This window comes from Podarcis erhardii, assembly GCF_964252035.2.
Source record: "Podarcis erhardii genome assembly, chromosome: 13".
Taxonomy (NCBI): Eukaryota; Metazoa; Chordata; class Lepidosauria; order Squamata; family Lacertidae; genus Podarcis; species Podarcis erhardii.
The window spans coordinates 17,197,762-17,221,418 of NC_138502.1; the positions used below are offsets into that span (position 1 = coordinate 17,197,762).

Here is a 23,657-nt window from a genome sequence, read left to right on the forward strand (position 1 = left end):
AGGGGTGGGAATAATATTGAGGCTGTTCTGAAATTTCCAGTGCTTAGGGAATTGGGATCAAATGGTTAAAATGATAATTGCCCCTGGTGTTTTTAATGTGGTTGTTTCGTCTTAATATTTATGCACTGCACTGAATTGTTTTGTGCTTTTCCTCTGTTTTTGATCGCTCCACCAGGCCCTTGTGTGGAAAGGTAGGATGTATTGATATATCTTTCACAGATATTCCCACTGTCTTGCTATCCACACCCCCATGGCCTACTTGACACCCTGGCTCGCCTTATGTCCTCTTATTCTACCTGCGAATAATGGGCCCCATGTAAGTAATTTTCATTAGATGAGAAACCAGTGAATTAGTTCAAAGCTGAGACTTAGCTTCTGTGTCTCTCACTGGTAACTTAATTCTTCTGAGTGGAGTTTTAGCTTTGCAAGTCTCTTATCTGCTGGGGGGGGTAGAGGAGGAGGAGGGCAGTGGCATGAGGAGGGGCTCTATAAAGGCTTCCAGGCAGAGGCCTTAGCAACAGGGGTGGGAGGAGGATGGGCAAGGGTGAAGGAAAAAGCTCTGCCGTGACACCTTAAGCCCATTAATTTCTCGGTCGCCAGGGGAGACGATGCTTCTCTCCGCATCACCAACGGATTTGGCAAATTGAGAAGGAAGGAGAGGCAGGAAAAGCACAAATCCTGCCTGCCTACAGTGTTGGGATACCTGCTGGCAGCTCGGTTCCGCTGGGTAGTAAAGCGCAGATGCCGGCAAAGGAGAAAAGGCGCTGATGGCTGAGGCAACGCTACCAGATTTCTGGGGAGGGCAAGACCTGATTCGTGTTTGGTGACTTGGCGGGCCCAACCTGACTCCCTCCATTGTACGCTCCGGCTGGAATTAACGTCCACTTTTCCATCAAGACCTTCGGATCACCTTCCTAACAGAGGCCTCTGAGGTGGCCCCTTGGGATTTTCGTTGGCCTCCTAAAAGAGGGCCTAGATGATCGAGGTTGCATCTAAATCTGTTGTGCGGCAACGTCCATAATATCTAGACCACCGGCCTCTATCTAGGATCACCTCGATTCTCCTTCCTTGGCTGCAAAACCCATTCTGGACTGCTCTCCCTACCCCCATCCCTTTCCCATCCGCCAGAGCCATCGCAGCTGTGGAAATGGCCTTGCATTGGGCGTTGCTCTGCCTCATCTTCTCCCCACTGATGCCAGCCACTGAATACGGCTTGCCCAAATTCATCTGCAGCCCTATGCCTCTGGATATGGACAACGGCTGCCAGTCAGCCAGCCAGCAACGACACGGAGCAGGGGCTAACAGCGCGGGAAATGGGCACTGGGTAGGGACTCTTGAGGAAGCCAAGGAAACCATCCTGCACCTGCGGGAGACCGTGGTGCACCAGAAGGAGACGATCTTGGACCAGCGGGAGACGGTGCGGGAGTTGACGGCCAAGCTGAGCCGCTGCGAAGCCCATTCCCGGAGACATGTTGGGGAGCACCATGGTGGTCACCATGAAGAGAACCACAGCCATGGGCATGGGCATCACGAGGGAGTCCACAGAGGCCACCACGAGGGTGGGCATCGGACCCACCATGAGGATGGTCACAGGGGACATCATGAGAATGCACACCAAGGCCACCGCGAGGATGGGCATCAGGGCCACCATGAAGAAAGTCACAGGGGACACCATGAGGCTGGGCACCGAGATCCCCATGAAGGCATCCATGCCCGGGAGAACGAGTACCATCATTTTGGGCAACGGGAGCACCATGAACTACAGGTGGGGCACAGCAACCACGATGCCTTTCGCAAGGGGGCTGCCGCTGCCAACACCATGGAGGACCCACCCAAGGAGACATCTGGGGTGAACCAGATGGAGAGGATGCTGGAATCCCTCAAGGAGAGACTGGAGCATCTTCAGGTACCAAGTCTTGTGCATCAGCCACCTCTTCTCCAGAAAACTATCCCTTATCTTTCCCAGTTATGCTTTCTTCTCAGATTTGTCCATCTGTTCCTTGTCTACCCAAATATTCACCACCCAAGTTTGCCTCCCATCCCTCCCTCCTTTAACAGGATGACAGTAAACAATGGCAGGCAATGCTCTTTATCCCTGGTTAACCCCCCCCCCCCTTATTTAAAACACAACCCTCTATAAATCAAATGTCCAAAAACATTTCCCATCTTGCCAGATACACTTTCTCGCATCAAGCTTTCCTGCTTCCTCTTCACATCTGTGAAATGCACAAATAGATTCACACGGCTAAGTTGTCTTAGCCATAGGGATGATTTTTGGACATTGCATGTGAGAAGCAAAATTTAATATTTGAAACACATTATTTCGCTCAAAGAATTCTGGGCACTTTAGTTTACCCCTCACAGAGTTACAATTCCCAGCAACCCTTAACAAACAACAGTGCCCAGAATACTTTGAGAGGTGCTTTAAAGCTATAGTGAAGACACGGCCTATGAAGCTACCCCATCACTACCAACAATATCTGAATGGGGAAAACCACAAATTAAGGCCAGTCAGTACTCCCAGGGGACACCTAGCTTGCCTGTAGTACACGCGAAAAGGATCTAGGGGTCTTAGTAGACCACAGGTTTAACATGAGTCAACAGTGTGATGCAGCAGCACAAAAAGCTAATGCTATTCTAGGCTGCATCAACAGAAGTATGGTGTCCAGATCAAGAGAAGTAATAGGACTTCTGTCTTGGTCAGAGCCCCCACCTAGAGTGCTGTGTCCAGTTCTGGGTGCCACAATTAAAGAAGGATGTTGACAAGCTGGAACATGTGCAGAGGAGGATGACCAAGATCGTCAAGGGTCTGGAAACCAAGCCTTATGAGGATGGTTGAGGGAGTTGGGTATCTTTGGCCTGGAAAAGAGGAGATTGAGAGGAGATAGGATAGCCATCTTAAAATATCTAAAGGGCTGTCACACATGGAAGATGGAGCAAGCTTGTTTTGTCCTGCTCTGGAGGGTAGGACCCAAATCAATGGCTTCAGGTTACAAGAAAGAACTTTCTGACAGTAAGAGGTGTTCAACAGTGGAATGGACTCCCTTGGAAGGTGTGGACTTTCCTTCCTTGGAGGTTTTTAAGCAGAGGTTGAGTGACCATCTTTCATGGCTGATACCTAGCAGAGAAGGGGGTTGGATTAGATGAAGCTCAAGGTCCCTTCCAACTCTACAATTCTATGATTCTATGAAATATTTTGGATCTCATTTCTTAAGGACGCCATTGCAGACCGATCAACCTACCTACATGTCTATTCATCCATCTTCTGTAACAGAGGCCTCCATCAGGCAAGATGCTGCACAAAGCAGTGGATAAAGGAGGATATTCTCCGTCATAAGGCAGTATATCTCCTGCTTAAGCCATATTGATCAGGTCCTGATTCTTCCCACTCTGTAAAATCTCTAGAGCTGGATCATCTGTAGCTTGGTTCTCATCACAGTTTCTATACACCTTTACCCTTTATGCCTGGCAGAAAAATATCTGAATTGACTCCACTGAAAAGAATTGTGCTGAAAGTCATTTTTGTAGTTAAGAAAATTCTCTAGGTGGATTTATATCTCAGTCATCACTTCTTGTTGCAGTCATCAAGTGAAGAGCATGTGTTTCTGGCTTTATCACATACGGTTGGCCCCCATTCCTTCATTTAAGAAGTGATCCACCCCACACCCTATGTTCCTATCCCTTGATGGAGCCAACATCTGGCACTCCAGATGTTGTTGGGCTGCAGATCCCATTATCCCTGACCATTGGGCTGGCTGGGGCTGATGGGAGCTGCTCTAAAACTATAGTGTGGTGTAAACCCATTGTCCCTGTCCCAGTCTCTGTTGCAAGAGAGAAAAGATTTCCTTCTGCCACCTTTGTATTAAACTCTCTAAAAATAGGCAGAGATTGCAACTGAGTCCCCTTTTAATCTTCTTTTCCCTAGTCTAAACATACACAGTTTCCTTTACCTTTCTTCATACTGACTAACACACTTTCTAAACGTTTGGGTGTCATGTTGCTTTCCTGCCCTCATGTCCACCTCCCACTTTTTCCTTCCACCCCTCTTTCCACAAACACCCTATATTCCTTGTCTCTCCCATCAACATATCTATCTCAGCTGCCGATGTATCTCCTTCAGTAAGGAGGATAGTTCACATGGTTTCTTGGAACTCCTTTTCCTAACCGGAGGGATAAATGTAGGTGAAATCTTCATTAGGACTCCGTAATGGTTTGGTGTCAGTGGTCTCTCAGCCCTTTGCCTCCTGAACTTATCACAAATTTGAGAGCCAGTGTGGTGTAGTGGTTAAGAGCGGTGGACTCGTAATCTGGTGAACCAGGTTTGATTCCCCGCTCCTCCACATGCAGCTGCTGGGTGACCTTGGGCCAGTGACACTTCTGTGAAGTCTCTCAGCCCCACTCACCTCACAGAGTGTTTGTTGTGGGGAAGGAAGGGAAAGGAGAATGTTAGCCGCTTTGAGACTCCTTCGGGTAGTGATAAAGCGGGATATCAAATCCAAACAAATGACAACTCACTCACATGTACTCTGTCTGTCTGTCTATTTCCCTCCCTCCCTATGGCCATATATAACCAGAGACAGAAAATCATCTTGTTTTGCTTTTACAAAAGTGAGGTTGGTGTAACAGAACCAACACTTGCACATGATACAGCACAAACAATGATTCCAGTTGAAGTCAGTTTTCTGGTTCCAGTTGAAGTCAATTCATTTCTTTTTACAAGCTCAGTCTATCCATACAGGATAGCACTCAGCTATCTCAATACCTGCAAATGAGCAGGTCCTTTTAGAGGCATTTTGGTCTCAGCGGGAAAATGGTCTTCACGAGCCTTTATTCCCCCACACCCCAACACACAAATTTTGATTTCCCAAAGTGCATATCACACAAGCCACCACCCTGAGGCCTACCACACCTCCCAAGAAAGGAATAACCTGTTGACCAAGCTCCAAAATCGACAGCTGGGTGAAACCTTTACTGGGGACTTACCACAAGACTTTTAGTTTTCCAGATGTTGTACAAAGAGAGAAGAGGCATGGGAAATAGGAACTTTCTTTTCTCAGCGTTTTAAAAACTGAGAACTTGGTGGAATTCAGTGTTGCACTATAACAAGCATGGCAGCATGCAAGATGGAACGACCCCACTGTTACCCCATGCACTGTTCTGAGGGTTCCTTCAATCCCCTAAAACAATATTATGGGGTGTATAGGAGGAGGAGAGGGGAGAAAGTCCCATTGCACAAGCAACATATTGCCTGATGATTTTGGAGTGTTTTTCCCCCTTATGGATCACCATAAGTTTTTAATGAAGATCAAAGTTTTCCTTTCCCTCCCCATCCTTCCTTCTTCTGACAACAGCCAAAACTACTGCCAGGGTGGCGGCATCACTCATCTAGGCCTTAGGAATTCTTTCTGACCGTCCTTTCCTCTCAAAGGCTATTCCTCACCTCACCTTCCTCGCAGGGTTGTTGAGACGAACAATAATAAAACGTGATGAAGGTAAAGCCTGTACCGACCATGTTAAATTGGGCCTCTCTCTCACCTCGGTCCACGTTGCATGTCCCATACCTTACAATTCGTCCCCTCGTGTGGAGCAACTGCGAGATCTCCCAAAACGGCTGACGGACGAGGGATAACAAATAGGCCAGGAAACTAGGAGAGAGGAAACATGCAAATGGATTCGTGAAACGCAGAGGTGGATCGATGGATTATTAGATGCATAGGAAGGTTGGAAGGAAAGCAGGATAGATGAGACAAAGGAGGATGGAAGAAAAGATGAGATGGAATGAAGGACTGGCAGATGTAACACTCAGGCCCCCACTGCAAAAAGGAACGCAGGAGGTCATTAGGGGCACATAAATAATAATGTTTATATGATCTGAGAGAGCACCCTCCTCCTCTTCAGGGACAGATCAGGAGTCATTTAAGATGGCAGAATGGGTCTTGAAAACACCACAGAATGGCACTTCCATTGAAGACTATGTGCTGCCTATTCTCTTCATGTCCCCTTCGCACTTGCCTACCTGGCAATCTGACCTGCCTCTCATGCTGTGCTCCACACCTTTCCATGCCTTCTCTCTTCACCTTCATAGCTTTCCCCTCACACACCACCTGTTAATTATCCTTCGGAGGCCATTCCTGTACAGGTCCTGCCCCTTTTTTCTCCTGTGCATATCCGGATTCTCACATTATGGCTCTCATTCTGTCTGGGGTTATATGTGGACACATACACACCATACATTTAAAGGACATTCGCCTCCACCCACCCAAAGAATCCTGGGAATTGTACTTTACTTATCACAGAATCTACAATTCCCAACACCCTTAACAAAACTACAGTTCCCAGGATTATTTGGGAGAAGTAGTTGGATTTAGGTGTGTTTTAAATGTATGGTCTTTTTGCAGCCTAAGTGGGAAACAGGATTAATTAAGCCTTCATAAGGGGTGGTGGGTGGTGGGAATTGACTGGTTTTATTTTAGACAATGGACCTTTCAGATAGGAAGCCCTCCATCTTTCCCAACATCAGGGTCTTTTCCAGGGAGTCTTCTCTTCTCATGAAGTGGCCAAAGTATTGGAACCTCAGCTTCACGATCTGTCCTTCCAGTGAGCACTCAGGGCTGATTTCCTTCAGAATGGAGAGGTTTGATCTTCTTGCAGTCCATGGGACTCTCAAGAGTCTCCTCCAGCACCACAGTTCAAAAGCATCAATTCTTCAGCGATCAGCCTTCTTTATGGTCCAGCTCCAGTAAAATCATATGGGGGTAACTTAGATGGCAGGTTTCCTTCATTTCCTGGACAGAGAGGTTTAATCAGAAAATAATACTAATAATGGAAAGTGCTAAATCTGATGAGTTTTTGGCATTTAAGATCTACGTGCTGGCTCATGCATTTGATAGTGACTAATACCAAGCTTTTGCAGATATTGTTGTATTTTACTGCATTGATTTTAATAAGAAAATGTTTATTTTGCTGTGAACTACCCTGAAAGAAAATTACACAAAGCAGTGTACAAAAATAGTAAAAGCACAGAACAATAACAATACAGTGAACTGCCCTGAGACCTCTGGGTATAGGGTGGCATATTAATTCAATAAATACTACTACTACTAATAATAATAATTCCACCACACATTTTTCTGTACAGCTGAATCTGATACGTGGTAAAAATTCTTCCTGGGACATGGCAGGATAATATAGACTATGGATGGGGGGCCTATGGCCCTCCAGATGTTGTTCCTGGAGGATGATGTTCCTGTCATTCCTGACCATTGGCCATGCTAGCAGGAGCTGATGGGAATTGGAGTCCAACAGTATCTATGGGCTATGGGATTCCCATCCCTGAAATAGACAATCAAGCTACTCTAGTGCCACACAGCTTACACTGGGTGGGGTGGGGGTGAAGGTGGAGATAGTTTACCTGTTATTTATCTGGACTCAGTCGGGTACAGGTGGGAGAGTCATACAAGAACCAGGGAGAGAGATTGAAGTCCCTACATAGCCATAAAGCTCACTAGGTTACAGACCAAAGGAACCATGCCTCCCTTGCAACGTCCAACCAATCATGGAAGGAAAGACCGTAACTATCCCACCCTAGTTGTCCAGTAGGGTCAACTGGGTTGGGTGTCTGGGCTTACTTACCCTGGGAACTGAGTGGAAGGTGGGCACCAAGCTTAGCTCAGTAGCTCTGTTTCTGGAGCGTATTGTCTATAGGGAACTAAGGGGCGGGGGTGAAGCAACGTGTCTCCACTCTCTCCCCTGCACCCCGCCAAATTGTGCAGGTTTCGCACAAGCTACAAAATGATTTTCTGTTAGTCTGCTTATTTTTCAACTTCCAGTTCAATGTGATTTGCTCTAGATAGAAATAGAACACAGCTGTACTTTGAGGTGACACTACCAAGTGGCCAAGTGCTACAAATATTATGAACACGATAAGTCGTCTTCTTCTTCTTCTTCTTCTTCTTCTTCTTCTTCTTCCTCTTCCTCTTCTTCCTCTTCTTCCTCTTCTTCTTCTAGCTGTAAGGAGTCCATTTCAAAACAGGATGACGTTTTTATTTGGTTAGAACTTTCCTTTATTGTTTTCAAATAAGAAAAATGCATCCAAAATCTTTCCCCAGAACTCAAGTAGGACAGGACTGACAGGTTTGGCAGCAAAGCAGCAAATAACTGAGAGGTCGTTCTGGGCATTTTTCATGGGCACTGCCAGCTTTGGCAACCCTGTACAACCTGAGGCTCAGTAGTACTAGAGCACCTGCGTTGCATGGAGATGCCCCCATGTTCAATTCTTGGCATCTTCAGGTAGGGCTGGGAATGAGGTACACACGATGACCTCTGAAGCACGTCCCATGCACATTTATTTTCCCCAAAGAATTCTGGGCACTGAAGTTTACTCCTTAAAGAGTTGCCCGTTCCCAGCAACCTTTAGCAAACTACGGTGCCCAGAATTATTGATGGGGAGGGGGACAGAAATGTGCTTCTAATGTGCTTTAAAGGTATAGTGTGTACACAGCCTAAGGCTTCTTTAAGTGGATGACAGCTCTAATTGCTAGTGTTGTTGTGAATATTTAAAAGATCTTTATCCTGACTTTCCAGTGTAACAAACCTCAAAGAGATTTGTCGCTCCCATTGAAACCGTGTAAAACACCAGACATACATTGACAAGAGCTAACAGGACATGGGACATTTGTTTAGGGAGGTAATTCTATAGGAGAGGTTTTTCCACAGTGGAGGCCCTAACCTCCAAAGGGCAGGGCTATTGGGAAGAGGGTCTCAGGTGAACATCCAATTGATGGGCAGCTACAAATGGTAGAAAGTGGTCTTTTAGATATCCTGAACCTAGGCTGCTGGGCTAGAATTGCACTTGCAAATCAGGATAGAAGCCAAAGTCCCTGAGGTATGGAAGCAGCTTCTGTTGTGTTGCTATTTGTTGCTATCAGAGTGTTCCTATCAAAGTCTTGGTGCTGACCTTTAAAGCCCTAAACGGCCTCGGTCCAGTATACCTGAAGGAGTGTCTCCACCCCCATCGTTCTGTCTGGACACTGAGGTCCAGCAGTTCCCTTGCTGCAAGAAGCTGCGTTACAGGGAACCAGGCAGAGGGCCTTCTCGGTAGTGGCACCCGCCCTGTGGAACGCCCTCCCACCAGATGTCAAAGAGAAAAACAACTACCAGACTTTTAGAAGACATCTGAAGGCAGCCCTGTTTAGGGAAGCTTTTAATGTTTGACAGACTATTGTATTTTAATATTTTGTTGGAAGCCGCCCAGAGTGGCTGGGGAAACCCAGCCAGATGATCAGGGTATAAATAATAAATTATTATTATTACTATTATTACTATTTGTTTTATATTTATAAAAAAAATTACAACTCATATTTACAAGACCCATAATCTGGGAAACAGCTATCATAAAACCATGATTAAAAAAACAATAATGACACCCTACAAAAAAAATAAATCCCACACCCAAATTGCTTGATAACTAATATAAAGCATGTAAGAATTTCCTACTGAAATGCATATCAGAACAATATTGTTTTCAACTGATACTTCAGGCATAGAGAGATCTCTGTCCTGAGGCAGGTAATTTCATAGCCTAAGCCAGTGGTTCTCAAACTTTTTTCTCTGGGACACATTTTCAGAATAAAATAATTGCTCATTGCCACACTGGTATTTTTTTAAAATTGATAAGAAATACACTGGAAAACAAAAAGAAACGACTCCTAGCAGTGCTTGACACAGAGAACAAAATACTTTCTAATATGATCACGGGGCATCCAGAAAGTATAAAACAATGCAAATATTCTGCAAATAAAAAAGTATATATTGATTACTATACTATACTATACTATACTATACTAAACTAAACTATACTATACTGAAATGTTTAAACATTTCTTAGGTTGTCCTTGAATCTTCCTGCCACACTTGCTATCCTTTTCTGCCACACTCTTTGAGAACCACTGGCCTGAGCCCATTTTCTTCAACTTGGGGGCTCTAGGTGTCCTTGGACTACAACTGACCATTGGCTAAGCTTGCTGGGGATGATGAGAATTGTGGTCTCAACTAATCTGGCAACCCAAGGTTGAGAAACATTGATCAAGGGGCCACCACTGAGAAGGCCCTTTCCCACGCATCTCTCTATTGGCCATTTTTTTGTGGTTTTTTTGGTGGAATGAAGGGAGGAATGCGAAACAGGATTCCTGTGTTTTCTCTTAAAATGTTCAGTTTTTTCTGTGGAGCTGGAGTGCCCAGAAGCTAAGAAATCCAAGATATTTTGTTTCTCAAAAAGAGCGGAAGCCTTCAAAATATGTTCTGAATAGCACCCTTGTACGTGGTTTTATGATTCTGCTTTGTACGTGATGGCTTTTACCGAAGAAGCCTTGAAAGGAGGCACAGGACAGTTCTGCTGCCACCACTGTGGGTGGGAATAGAGATTACTAGAGCATCTGAGGTGTTAACCTGAGTGCAGTGACTAAAAATAATTCTGCTGCCCTTTTCCCTCGCTTTCCCCCTTCTTAATACGTAAGCAAGAATTAGATATCCAGGAACACACCAAACTGGAGGTGGGGGTACAGTATCAAAGTTGGTGGGTCTCCCAGTTCAGGCCTGTGGGCAGGGAAGGGACTGTGGGAATTGGCAGTAGTAGTTCAATATATTTTGCTTCCAGAAACAGAACCCAAATGTCTACCTCCCAGCCCCTGGCCCCGCTCGAGAAAACAAAACACCTGAGAAAGTCTTGCTGCATCAGTCAGACACCACTTCTTGTCCCCCTCTTGGTGTTGCCTGAAGCAGTTTGTCACACTTGCTGTGCAGCAGGGCTGGCTCCAGGTAGCTAGTGCCACAGATCTGTTGACCTGGGAATAAGTTCCATTGAACTCAATAAGGCTTACTTTTGAGTAGACACATGCAGGACTGAACAGTAACGAACTGCTTGTTTTATGTAGGCTGTGTCTTAGACAAGGCCTGATGCATTATTATTATTATTATTATTATTATTATTAGTCACTAGAGTGTATGATTGCGTACACAACATACATTTAAAGCACAAATGTACACAAGAATCCTGGGAACTGTATTTTACCCCCAACAGAGCTGTAAGTCCCAGCACCCTTAACAAACTGCAGTTCCCATAATCTTTTTTAGGGAAAGAATGTTATTTAAGTGTGCTTTAAAATTTAAAGCTTAAATGTATGGTGTTTATACAGCCAAAGTCATTTAAATAACAACGAACAAGCAACACAGGTTCCTTCTCTGTGGCACTTAACAATCTAAAATTCAACACAAAGAAGATGGAGGCGAAAGTCACAGGAAGGCCATGTGTTTAGTTTGGTTATACGTTCAGCAGATGAGAACTAATAGATCGTGAAGAAGGTTTCACAAAAAAGTAGCTTTCAGGAGAAGAAAGATGAGAGAGGCAACAGAAGTGTCCTGGTAGGAGGTTCTGGGGTTTTGAGGCATAGTTATAGAATTAATGGTTGACATGTGTGCCCGTCTTGCCTTCACCAGCACAATCGGAACAGCTCTGTCTTCTCCACGTCCCTGCGTGATGCTCTCCAGAAAAAGATAAGCATCTTGGAGCATCAGATCCACGAGAAATCAAACACCTCTGAGCATCACACGGTGGGTGTGCCAACAGCAGCAGGGCTCAGGCACAAGCACGTCTCTCATGGGCACAGTGTTGAGAAAGGTGAGTGGCAGTCACACACCAGGTGTTGCCAGGGTCAGGGTTGGGAGAGGGAGTTTGGTCTTGAGACAGTGGGGTGGAGATGGAAGGAAGGAAGGAAGGAAGTCATCTTCAAGTATCTGAAGGGCTGTCATAGAATAAATTCTTTTTCTGTTGCTCCAGAGAAAGGGTAGTCAATGTTATTGGAGTACAACTCCCATAATTCCCCCTGACCACTGTCCATGCTGACTGGGAATTGGAATCTAAAAAGTAGGACTCTGGCAGAGACACATGCCCGACTGGCATGTTCTCTCCCTCCTGGTCAATCGTTCGGGAGCTTCAGAAGCTTTCTTCAGCCCGAACATCACAGCGAACGATGCCAACAGACATCGGCACACTTAGAGATCCACAGAGTCTTCGCAGCTTGCATGACAGACCTCAGCAACTCATCATTTTGGCTAATCTACTTTATTTACATATAAACACACACGGAGCACTGCAACATGGCTCCCTCTCTCTCTAGCATCATACAGCAAAGAGAAAACGAACAAAGGACAATAGTCCCACTTCACAGAACACAGTAACACAAACATCCTTTCACCGTCACTTCCCACTCTGTGGACTCAAAACATATACCGTCATGTGATAGACAACAATCCCATGACTGCAATCATGGAGCAGGAATTCTAACAAAAACATGTGGAGGTCACCACTGCACTGGCAAACCCTGCTTCAGAGCCATGCTGGCTCTGAATCAAGTGTGTGTGAGTGGGCAATCTCTGGCACTCCAGATGTTGCTGAACTTCAACGCCCCATCACCTTTGCTCACTGACGATGTTTGCTGGGGGTGATGGGAGTTGTTATTCAGTGACATCTGGAGGGCCAAAGGTTCCTGCTCTAAAATTAATTTCTTAGGCAAATAAATTTATCAGCATGTGGACCGTGGAATAAGTGGATGTCATTATTTAATGGGATGAATCATGATCCAGTCAGAAGAGAGACAGGTGGAAGGATGTGTGGAAGGAATGACAACACAGTGGATTTGTAGATTGGTAGATCCATGGGGAGGCAGAATGAAAGATGTGGGGATGGATGGCTCAGTGACAGAACATTGAAAACATGGCTTGGTAGATAAAAGCAGTCATATGTGACTCATTGGCAAATACAACAAAAAGAAACATAGAATTTTTTTTTAAATGCCAGCTGACATTGTCAATAATATATTCCATCAATCCTAAATTAAATGTGTGGATCAATATACATAGTCCGTATGCACAGACAGATACCTAAAATGAGACTGGCAATTACAAGCCATTCTTTCAAACACAGAAATGACAGTAAGATCTTCAAACCACCGAGTAATATCTGCTGGAGGCTTGTCCTTCGAACCTTATAGTATAAGGCTGTGCCCATAGCATACATTTAAGGCACATCCCCTGCAACGAATCCTGGGACCTGTAGTTTTGGCCTCACAGAAGTACAATTCTCAGCACTCTTAAGAAACGACAGCTTCTCAGGAGAGGGTGTGTGTGCTTCAAATGTTTGGTGTGTATGCCCATTTTTGGGGCTCTCAGAATCCGCTTGTCCATCTGCTTTATAGGTGGAAGGAAACTTTAGCAGCCGTGTGAACAGATATGACTGGATAGACCATGATGAATGGAGATGGACAGCTAAACAGACAGACAGCAGAGTGTGATGGATGAATGCTGTTGTTGTCCATTAATATTATTTCAGTTGCACCATCAGTGCGCATGGGGCTTTACAAAGAAGAGGTACCTGCCCCTAGGAGTGTATAACAGTGTAATAACCTAGTACAAGGAAGTCCACAGAGAAAGTAGATGGAGGAGTCAACTAGGAAATTGTGCATGATATTTCTGGTGATCAGACTTAGCTACAGTTGGTGGGGGGAAGATGGGAATGGATAAAAAGAGTCTTTGGGGGGCGGATGCTTGGTAGATAATCTGGGCAGTTAGCAGCCGATGAATGGACAAACCCAATTCCCCTCCATTTCTCTGTGTTGGCAGCTCAGTCCCACATCTCTGATCCCCTCTGTCCTCCAGGAAACAAGGTGGAGAAGGAGTCTGAGGACTTCCGGGTGGGCTTCCCCCTCCGCACTAACTACATGTATGTCAAGGTGAAGCGTACGCTCCATCACGAGATCTTTGCCTTCTCCATCTGCCTCTGGCTCAAATCCAGTTCCGCACCGGGAATGGGCACCCCTTTCTCCTACTCTGTGCCAGGCCAGGCCAACGAAGTGGTGCTCATCGAATGGGGAAATAACCCCATGGAACTGCTGATCAATGACAAGGTACGGGAGAAAGGCCAATCTGGTAGCTTCTTGAGCTGGGTGGCGGCGGTCAGATATGTCGTGAGACTTTTGTGGGTGAGCTAAGAGTTTGGACCCTGGGTGACAACCTGGAGGTAGAGGGGAGGATGTGTCAGAAGGAAAATGAACTGATATTGATTTACCGGTACTTATATTAGTAACTTTGTATTGATGTAACGTTTTTATAGGTAACAGTGTATTTTTGTAATATTTTGTCGAAGCTTTCTTTTGTTGTTTCAGTTTTCTGTACACCGCTTAGAGATATTTTATAAATATATGAAGTGGTCTAGAAATCAAATAATCAAATATGTTTGAAGAATGGCCACCATGTTCATGCTTTTCTCTGTCTCGTCTGCCTTTTGGGTTACAATAAATAAAAAAAACAAAAACAGTTTTTTTATGATCACTTGGGCTGGAACAATTCAGTGATGTCCTACCAAATCCGAAGAGGGCCCAACAATAAATTAAAGAGACAGAAGCCTGCCTTGTTTGCCATTTCAAGCCTTCTGGACCAGGGTTCTGGGATATAGAGCACAACATGAATTATTCACAAGGTAGACAAAAGGGGACACAGACAGGGGATTAAGAAATCTTGACCAAAGATTTGCTGAAAACGAGAGATGTACAGTAGCTATAGATACCTTGACTTTTGCATTAGAATATTCTGTGATCTACATCCTCCCATACCTAATTCTGGTTTTGGAATAAATTGTGTCAATTGAACAAACCTTGATCGACAAACATCCATTCATTCACAATTACAGCTACAACTCTATTTTTTTTTTAATAGATTTTTATTAAAATTTTAAAGGTTACATGAGTAATAAAAAAATAACAGCAGAAAAACACCAATTAAACCAAAAAAGAAAGCAAAACAATACATAAAAACAAGTCCCATCAAAGAAAAAAGATAAAAAAGGAAAACAGACAAAAAAGAAAAAAATGCATACAGTAAAAAAAAAAAAAAAAAAAAACAAATCAAACCTTTACATAACTTTCTTTCTTTAGCTTATTTCCTTGACCTCCTCACACCTCCCCTCTTTGTATTCTGGTTCAGTTAGATATTTCAGCAAATCCTTCATCTTTGTTTTTAACCTAATAATTTATCTTAATATACTGTAATTTAACATTCTCTTCTTTCACCAATTAATCATCCATTTTTACTTTGTTTAATCTTATTTCTCATTAAAACTAATATATTTGAACTTAATCTCTTAAAACATTTCCCCTAGGGTCATAAAAATTTCATTCCACGATTTTTCCATCTCTCATTAATTTTTTTTTTTTTAATCTCCATATATACACTTTAAATTCCCAATTTTCTTCCACTGTCTCCCCTCCCCGGTCTCGGCCCCTGCCGTCAGTTCCATCAACCTCCCAGCGTCCATCAACCTGGAGATCTTATATCCGAGGCTCTTAACTCTTCTTCACTTCCCTTCTGCTGATCTTCTTGATAGTCTTTGGTGCTAAAAAGCAGATCTCGGGGGAGCTCCAACCCAACGATGCTTATATTCCTTCTTGACAGGTCTGCCAGATTTCCATAGTTAAAGCTAGGGCCCATAAAGTATTCCAAATCTTGTTTCACAATTCTTCCAAGTCCAAAGGCCCCCAAAGCTCCAATCTCCTCCTGGCTCAAATTCATATTCCAAAAGTCATTTGATCCCTGCATAAGGGGATCTCTCCACCTTTCCTTTTCCAGATCAGGCCAGGCACCCATCTTCAAAAACTGGCTTCTTCTAATTACAGTCATATAAGGCCTCAAGTTGTAATCCTCCATTTGCCTCTTTAGGGTTAAGGCTCACCCTTGTTTCGCTTTATACTCAACAACAGCAACTTTCTCCTCTAATTCATCAATTTGTTCAGTTAAGAAAGATTCCTGTGCCGGGTTCTTGTCGACTTCTATGCTGATACCCACTTTTGTTCCCAAAATATCAATATTAGTAGCCATGACATCTATCTGTTTATGCAGCTTTCCCAACAGATAGATTGTCCTATTCAGTACAGACACTACTTCTTCCTTTGCTGACATTCTTAAGATGTTCAAGGTCAAAACTAGTTTCTCACAGTCTTTATCTTAAGGCTGATTTCCCAGCTGCACTCTTGTAACAATGTCCCAAAACTCCCTCTAGAGGAAGACAGTCTCCATTTGTATCAATCCTTCCCAGCACAATTCCAAAAGTAAATTAGTAACAGTTTCTAGTTACCTTTTCTTCTTTTTAAGTGCAGAAGCGGACAGTAGAAACAGTGTCTTTCTTTTAAAGCTAGCTGTCAAATTTGTCCTGTTTTAAAGCTAGCTGTCAAATTTGTCCTGTTTACCGTCGATGGACTTTTTGCAAGCCGTTCCCAGGTTCAGAGACGTGATGCTTCGATTTTTAATTTTTCACCTTCTCCTGCAAGTTCACTTGGTCTAAATCAATAGTTTCAATCAGTGGAGTTTTAATCCTTTACGTAAGACTTTCCAAAACCTTAGTTAAGAACTACTTTGCTTCAGTCTATTTACAGAAAGGGAAGGTGGACTTCCTGTTTGAACCTTCCCCGTTCGGTGCCAAATTAAATTATTTAAAAGCTCAATTTCCCGTTCTACTCACGGGTTGTTGTTTAGAATCCAATTGTCCACAGGAAAAAAGTCAGCGCTCTCCGACAGCAGCAATGCAGCTTCGCTCCGTGAAATAAGCGGTCGATTCAAAGCACCGCGCCTCTCACCCCACGTCGCTCTGGATTCCCGATACCGGGTCTCCCCGTGAGTAGGGGGGGCGCAGAAGGTGCCAGCCGAATCCCAGGTTCACAGACATCTTCCATCTGTGATTTCTGAGGGTCTCCGCCTTCGCTGTGGCGGTCAGACCCTGTTTTTCACGGAGCCGGTCCCTCCCGATCGGAGGAGCTCCGCCATTGCCGGAGGCGCTAACCCGGAAGTCCTACAGCTACAACTCTAAAGTCCACAGCCACATTGTGTCTTTATTGGAACCAGCCAAAAAGTCCCAGACATGTGGCAATGTTTTGAGCTTCTCCATAGCTCTTCACCAGATGGGATATCACACAAAGAGACAAGGAAAAGTTTGAAACAAAAAGTACACAACTAGATGTTGTAGCCACAAGGTTGCCATTTCCAAGATGCAGATTGCAAGCTACACAGCTAGCTTAGTTTTAGATAAAAATCTTCACCCCACCATCCTATATTGCCTGATGAAGTGTTCTGGAGAACTCAGAAGTTGCCACATTGCTGTGAATTTTTGGTTGGCCCTATTAAGAATTTACCCCACTATGGACTTGGTTTCTTTTTGACAACCTTTGCCTTTTACGTGTCTTGAATTTCAGCTTGTCCTTTGGCCACAGCCTTCAGCAAAGACCTCAGAAGGGATATTGAGGCATGCCTCTGGATTCCGTTGAGACTGGATCGGCAAAATATGTTGTGCTCCATCCTGCCTATCCTCTCCCACTGTATTGATCTCCCTCCCAAAAACATTGGAGGTGCAGCATAGAGAGATATTCCCAAGGCTTTATAGCTATCTGGATATCAGCTATAACCTGCTTCTTCTTGGTCCAAGGCTGTGCAGGTTCAACATAGCTGGTGCCATTCAGATCATGATATACTTATTGCAGCAATACTCTTAGGGCTCAGCATGTTTGCTCACCCCACTTTAACATTTTTTCTCTGCAGGCCGCCACATTACCACTGACCATTAATGATGCTAAGTGGCACCACATCTGTGTAACCTGGTCAACCCGGGATGGCATTTGGGAGTCTTACCAGGATGGAGTCCGCAGAGGGAGCGGAGAGAACCTGGCTCCCTGGCATCCGGTGAAGCCTGGGGGTGTTTTCGTACTGGGCCAGGAGCAGGTAAATACCCCTCAATTATTACTTATAGAGAGCCATTTCTGGTTCCTCTAAATCTGGGGTGGGGAACACAAAGCCCTCTAAGTGTTGCTGAATTATGCGGTGCCCCAAAACGTGCATTTTTGGGTTCTGTGCAAGCATGGCTCAGAAAAAAGTGTCTATTCTGGGTTGTGTGATCTCAAATGGGTCATGTGATCTCACGCAGGTCATGTGACTCACGCAGGAGCACAAGCAGAAAGACGTGTGTCCTGGTTTGGGGTCTTGAGATGTTGGAAGGTGTGTTTTCATCCTTGACATTTGGCCATGCCAGCTAGGGCTAATGAGAGCCAGAGTCAAATTCATGGAGGAGAAGGTCACGATCCCTGAAGGCTATGTTCTACCTCCATTCTCAGAGGCAGTAAATGCTTCTGAATATCACTTGCTGGAAACCACTGAAGGGGACACTACTTCTGCACTCAGGTCCTGTTTGTGTGCTTTCCAGAAGCATTTGGTTGGCCAGTGTGAGAACTGGAAGCTGGACTGGATGGGCCCTTGGCCTGGCTCAGCAGACTCTTCTTATGTTCTTATGGAGTCCAGCACCACATGGAGGGCCACAGATTCTCTTCCCCTGCTGTGTGTTCATTCTCTTTCCCCACTTCTCTTCCTACAGGACACTCTGGGTGGCCGCTTTGACGCCACTCAAGCCTTCATTGGGGAAATCTCAGATTTCAACATGTGGGGCCACATCCTGACACCAGGTGAGGTTTACAAGATGGCTACCTGCACCAGCTACACCGGTGGTGACATCATCAACTGGGCCGAAGCCTCCATGGAGCTTCACGGAGGAGTAGTCAAGCTACCATTTAATGCCTGCCACTGAGAGGCTACGAAGGAAGAGGGACTTCTGGGTTCTCGAGAGGAGAGTGAAATCTAGAGGGTGGGGCTGGGCACAAGCCCCCCAGGATTTTCTGGAGAGACAAAGATACCTAGTGGGTTTTTTTTTTTTGGTTTTTTTATAAAAGAGGTTAGGGTTTGGAAAATAATGGGGACCTTTCCATTTGGGACAAGGGTACTCCTGGATCTCTTAGGAGAGGGTGGGATGCATGTAGCCAAGTTTTGTGTAGGGAGATCTTCGGATCTGGAATCTAGCATGCCTGGATTTTCAACAAGGGTGCCTGATCAAAATTTTACCTTTAAAAAGCAAGCAAACATTTGGAGCATTGATGTCTGTTCTGTCGAGGTGAGGGACTTTTGTCCCAACTGTAAAATGGCGCCATCATGTTTTGGAATGGAGCACTTCCTTAATATGTGAAGTAAATGGAAACAGCATTCTCATGGTGGAACATAAAGGTAGATGCATGTAAAATAGAGGAGACTGCATATGGAGGTCTTTTGTAAGGCCTTAATAACACAGCATTGGTTCATCGCGAAGATGATTGGAAATAGTCAGATTATCCAATCTCTGGCAAACTGAGTTTCCCAGCCATCTCTAAATCTGTTTTTAAATAGTAGCTTTCTTCTGTTGCCTTTGTGAAATATGCTTGGCAGGAATTGGAGGGACAGTTAGGTCCTTTTTTTTTTTTTGGTCTTGGAGATCTCTAACACTCCCTCCTCAGTTCAGAAGACAAGATCCTGTGTTGCTGTTTTTTACTAAACTAAATAGCCATTTGTGAACTCAAACCTCAGCTTATCTGCTTCCTCTAAACAGGAAGACCTCCGTCCTTCATCCCAAAGATACTGACCAATTAAATACACCCTACACATCCTATTAGGAGAGTTAAAGTTCTGTGTATCAATCTTAGCCCGTCCATGAGTTATCCCAAAACTTGGTGGAGCCTGCTTCTGGAACCATTGTTGATTTTAACATCTCCTTTCCGCTCGTTGGGAACAACTTCCAGGATCTAGGCCTTCCTATAAGATTTGGGGAGGACCTGTAGGAATATTTTGCTCTCTTTGTCAATATGTATAAAACGTGTGCCTCTACACTGTTGCTTCTCTGCTTAGGTGGATTGACATGACCATTTTTCTAAAGGTTTTTAACCCAGTTCCACTAGTCTGCGTATCTTAGGCTAATTTGTAAATATTTCAAGATATGTTCATCAATATCAAGAAAATCAACTGTTTGGGGGAAATTAGTCCAAATGTGTAACGTGGACATGGGCTGAATGAAACACAAAAGCCATGGGCCAAAGTCTAGAAGCAAGCTGATATGTGGGTTGGTGGGATTTGGTCAGATTCTGCAAACACCATAAATCCATAATGAACATCACCATAAAAGCATATTTTGTTGTTGGTGGCAGCTCAGATTTTGATGTGCTGCGACAAAGGGAATGCCTGGTTGCTACATTTGCTCATATATACAAACCCCAGTTCAGTGCTTCACATTCTCAACCTTCATTACAGTTACAGGATGATGGAAGACACAGACCAGGTAGAAAATAAGTGCTTGGTCGCATGGAGAATGCCATGAACTAGTCTCATACACACATTCGACACAGATTAACTGCAAAAACACAGTATGTGCTGGAGAAAAACAATGGCAAAATGGTTGTACGGATCTGTATTGTCATTTTAGTAAATGTAGGGCAATATATTGGACCCCTCCATTATAAATAGAAAGAGGAATACAACTACGTTGTGGATAAGAGTATAAAAGTGAGGTCCAGTGCAAGAGAGCAGGTGTGCCTAGAAGAAAGGATGTCCAAAATCTCTGGAGGAGACACTGGGTGGCTGCCTACACCAGGTGTGGAGAACCTTTGCCTCCCCACCCCAATACTGGTGAACTACGACTCCCATCACCCCTGGCCATTGACCATGCTTGCTGGGGCAGATGGGAGTTGTAGTTCAGTAGAATCAGGAGCAGCAAAGATTCCCCACACCTGATTGGGACTGCAAGGGAGAAAGGGCGGAAACAGATGTGATGTTGGAATTAAATCATTTTGAAGCAGCTAGCTTTATCCATTGTAGATCTACAGTAACAGCAGATCAGGGATCTCTCACATCACATCTGTTTTGGCTTTCAAGGGAGGGGCCTAGAAGCCAGAAATCCTAGGTTTCTTGGAATCAGTGAAGGATGCAGACCAGAGTTTTAATGTTTGCTCCAAATAAACACCAAATGTCTTCTCTTGTGTATGTGTGTACATATATATATATATAAAAACTTAGCATAGGTTTTTCTATCACACACTCTCTCTCTTTGTAAATACTGTTTTTTTCCTGGGCTTTGATAGCGTTCATTTGTGGAATGGGCGTAGCAACATGGGGGTATGATGTTAATTGTCTTGAATTTTCATACTTCAAACTGGATGCAATAAACCTGCCAAAGAAACTGCAACCCTTTCCCACATGCTTTTTGGTCTTTGCTTTTAAGACTCCAAATGTTTCTTTCATAACACACATTGCATCTAGATAGCACTTGTCCAAGACCCCAGATATTAGCTCATGATCAAACTAGACCTTGACTTTCCTACACATTTCTTTTAAATACAGTGGTACTTTGGTTCTCAAACTTAATCTGTTCCAGAAGTTCATTCCAAAACCAAGATGTGCTTTCCCATAGATTAATCCATTCCAGACTTTTTTTAAAAAAAACTCTAAAACAGCAATTTAACATGAATTTTACCATCTAACGAGACCATTGATCCATGAAATGAAAGCAATAAACAATGTACTGCAGTCACACAATCAATCAATCAATCAATCAATCAATCAGTAGCTGAACTGGGTTCCACACAGTCACAAAAACAAAACAAAAAAGCCACAAAAACAAAAACACAAAATAGCAAAAACAGACCTCAGCGTAACATTCAAAGCGGAAGTGTAACACTCAAAACGGAGCAAATTCGGTTTCTGAAAAAAGTTCACAAACCGGAACACTTACTTCTGGGTTTGCGGTGTTTGGGTTCCAAGTTGTTTGAATACTAAGTCATTTGAGAACCAAGGTACCACTGTACAAGCAGTTTTAGCAGGGCTGCTAGGCTGACTACCACTCAGGGTGGGGGAGATGCTGCGTTTTTCCTCCAGGAATTATTTTCCAACCTCAAAATACCCCTCCCCAATATGGTGCTCTTAAAATAGTTCTTAAGAGTGAAGGGAAACCTCTGGTTTTTCTCTTGTTGATGGAAAATCAGGTGGAGTAAGTGGGCAGGGATTGACCAGAAACCCAGCTGGAAAGGGTTAAGCACCCCCCCCCCATTCTGCTGTTCTCAGTTGCAGCCTCTGAGGCTTCTTTTTTACTTTTCAACTTGCTTTTGCTGCCTCCGAGGCTGATTTTCAAGTTTTTTTAAATGACAAAATTATTGGGGGAATATGTTATCCCTATATTGTGGGTATGGAGGCTGCAAGTAAGAACTGGACACGGACACACAAGTAAGATTATGACCAAAGGGAGATTTGAGCTCCCACCCAGATTTACAGCTCATGCTTTTAACTACTGAATGTCATTTACGGAGTTTGACAGTTGACTACCTTTCAGGGAGAGAAGAGTGTATGCAGTCCTAATTGCATTTCAGCTATCAAATACTGAATACCATCCCTCATATACCGTCAGCTAAGATGTACTGAACAGAGATATGAAATATTCAGTCAACGTTTGGCAACGCAATGCAGAGAGCTTAGCAGTTTTTGACCCTGTCCGCTGAGCAGATGGGAGATGTTCCAGGAACATGTGTGAATTGCTATGGAGGGAAGAATAAGGGTATTATGAGCAACTGCTAATAATGTTCAGAGAATATCCAGTGGATATCTTGCATCAAAATTCTCAAGGGGAAAACCTGAGAATTTCATTTGGAGAAAAGTGATTTCAGCATTGCTTTGGCTCGTGTCCAGGCAGGTCATTCACTTGTTCTTGATCTCATTAGCAGTGGCTCAGGCCAGATCTGGCCCCTCAGCTGTGGGATGGACATGCAAGGTCAGCAGAGCAGCAAAGTATTAATAGCTTCAGGAAGGATGCATTAGTGACCCCGAGGCCAATAGAGAGATCTAGTCTGGCTCCAGGAAGCAGGGCAGGGGGTGGGGAGAAAGGCAGTATCTTCCTTCTGCTTCTCCACAGCAGGCTGGTCTCAGGAGCTGTAGTTGATGCCCACCCTAGATATTATCTGACATTTTCCCTTTTGCTTTCCCAAATCAATACAATGTCTGGACCCAAAAGGCTCAGCTCAAATGCAAAGTGAGCAGTACACATGGTTCTTCTCTGGCTCAGATTTTCAACTGAGCTGGAGAAAGTTCAATCTGATCCAGAGAGGAATCCGTGTCCCCACTCATGGGCCACACCCTTGAACCATATTGCACAGAGCTGGTGCTCTGTGAAAGTCCCCCATCCTTTTGCCTGATGCGTTGCTATGCAGAGGGCCAACATCTGGCTGAAAGTAAACCCTGGAATGGCTGTTTCTCAGAGGCTGCTTCACAGCAGGGAGGTAGGAGAGATTTCCCTCCTTTCTCCCCATTTGTTGCTACTGGAGTACTTCAAAGCACCAGTCTTCATAAGAGAGGATGGAGGGAAGAGATCAGTGGATGGATGTGAAGAGGACTGGGTTGATACATAGGAGACTCACTCCAAATTTGGATTTGGAAATAAGATGAGCTACAGTGGTACCTCGGGTTAAGTACTTAATTCGTTCCGGAGGTCCGTTCTTAACCTGAAACTGTTCTTAACCTGAAGTACCACTTTAGCTAATGGGGCCTCCTGCTGCCGCTGTGCTGCCAGAGCACGATTTCTGTTCTCATCCTGAAGCAAAGTTCTTAACCCGAAGCACCATTTCTGGGTTAGCAGAGTCTGTAACCTGAAGCATATGTAACCTGAGGTACCACTGTATTCCCCATTTTTTTTGGAATGGGGAAGAGAGTGGAGCTCACCTATCACTACGCCA

General features: G+C 44.3%; 1 protein-coding gene across 1 annotated transcript; it reads left to right on the plus strand.

Moving 5' to 3' along the window:
• Positions 1-643: 643 nt before the first annotated feature.
• LOC309327845 (neuronal pentraxin-1-like) lies at positions 644-20,189 on the plus strand. Its single transcript, XM_081837419.1, has 5 exons — positions 644-1,906; positions 11,494-11,674; positions 13,711-13,958; positions 17,635-17,814; positions 18,461-20,189. Exons 1-5 carry the CDS (start codon positions 1,148-1,150, stop codon positions 18,668-18,670), a joined length of 1,578 nt encoding a protein of 525 aa, XP_081693545.1. The 5' UTR covers positions 644-1,147; the 3' UTR covers positions 18,671-20,189.
• The last annotated feature ends 3,468 nt before the right edge of the window (positions 20,190-23,657 follow it).

Bases quoted from the DNA above. Each gene is read 5' to 3' on its own strand.
- LOC309327845 (XM_081837419.1), top strand. From the start codon at position 1,148: ATGGCCTTGCATTGGGCGTTGCTCTGCCTCATCTTCTCCCCACTGATG. The intron at 1,907-11,493 runs GTACCAAGTCTT...TGCCTTCACCAG, and splicing joins AGAGACTGGAGCATCTTCAG to CACAATCGGAACAGCTCTGT. The intron at 11,675-13,710 runs GTGAGTGGCAGT...TCTGTCCTCCAG, and splicing joins TGGGCACAGTGTTGAGAAAG to GAAACAAGGTGGAGAAGGAG.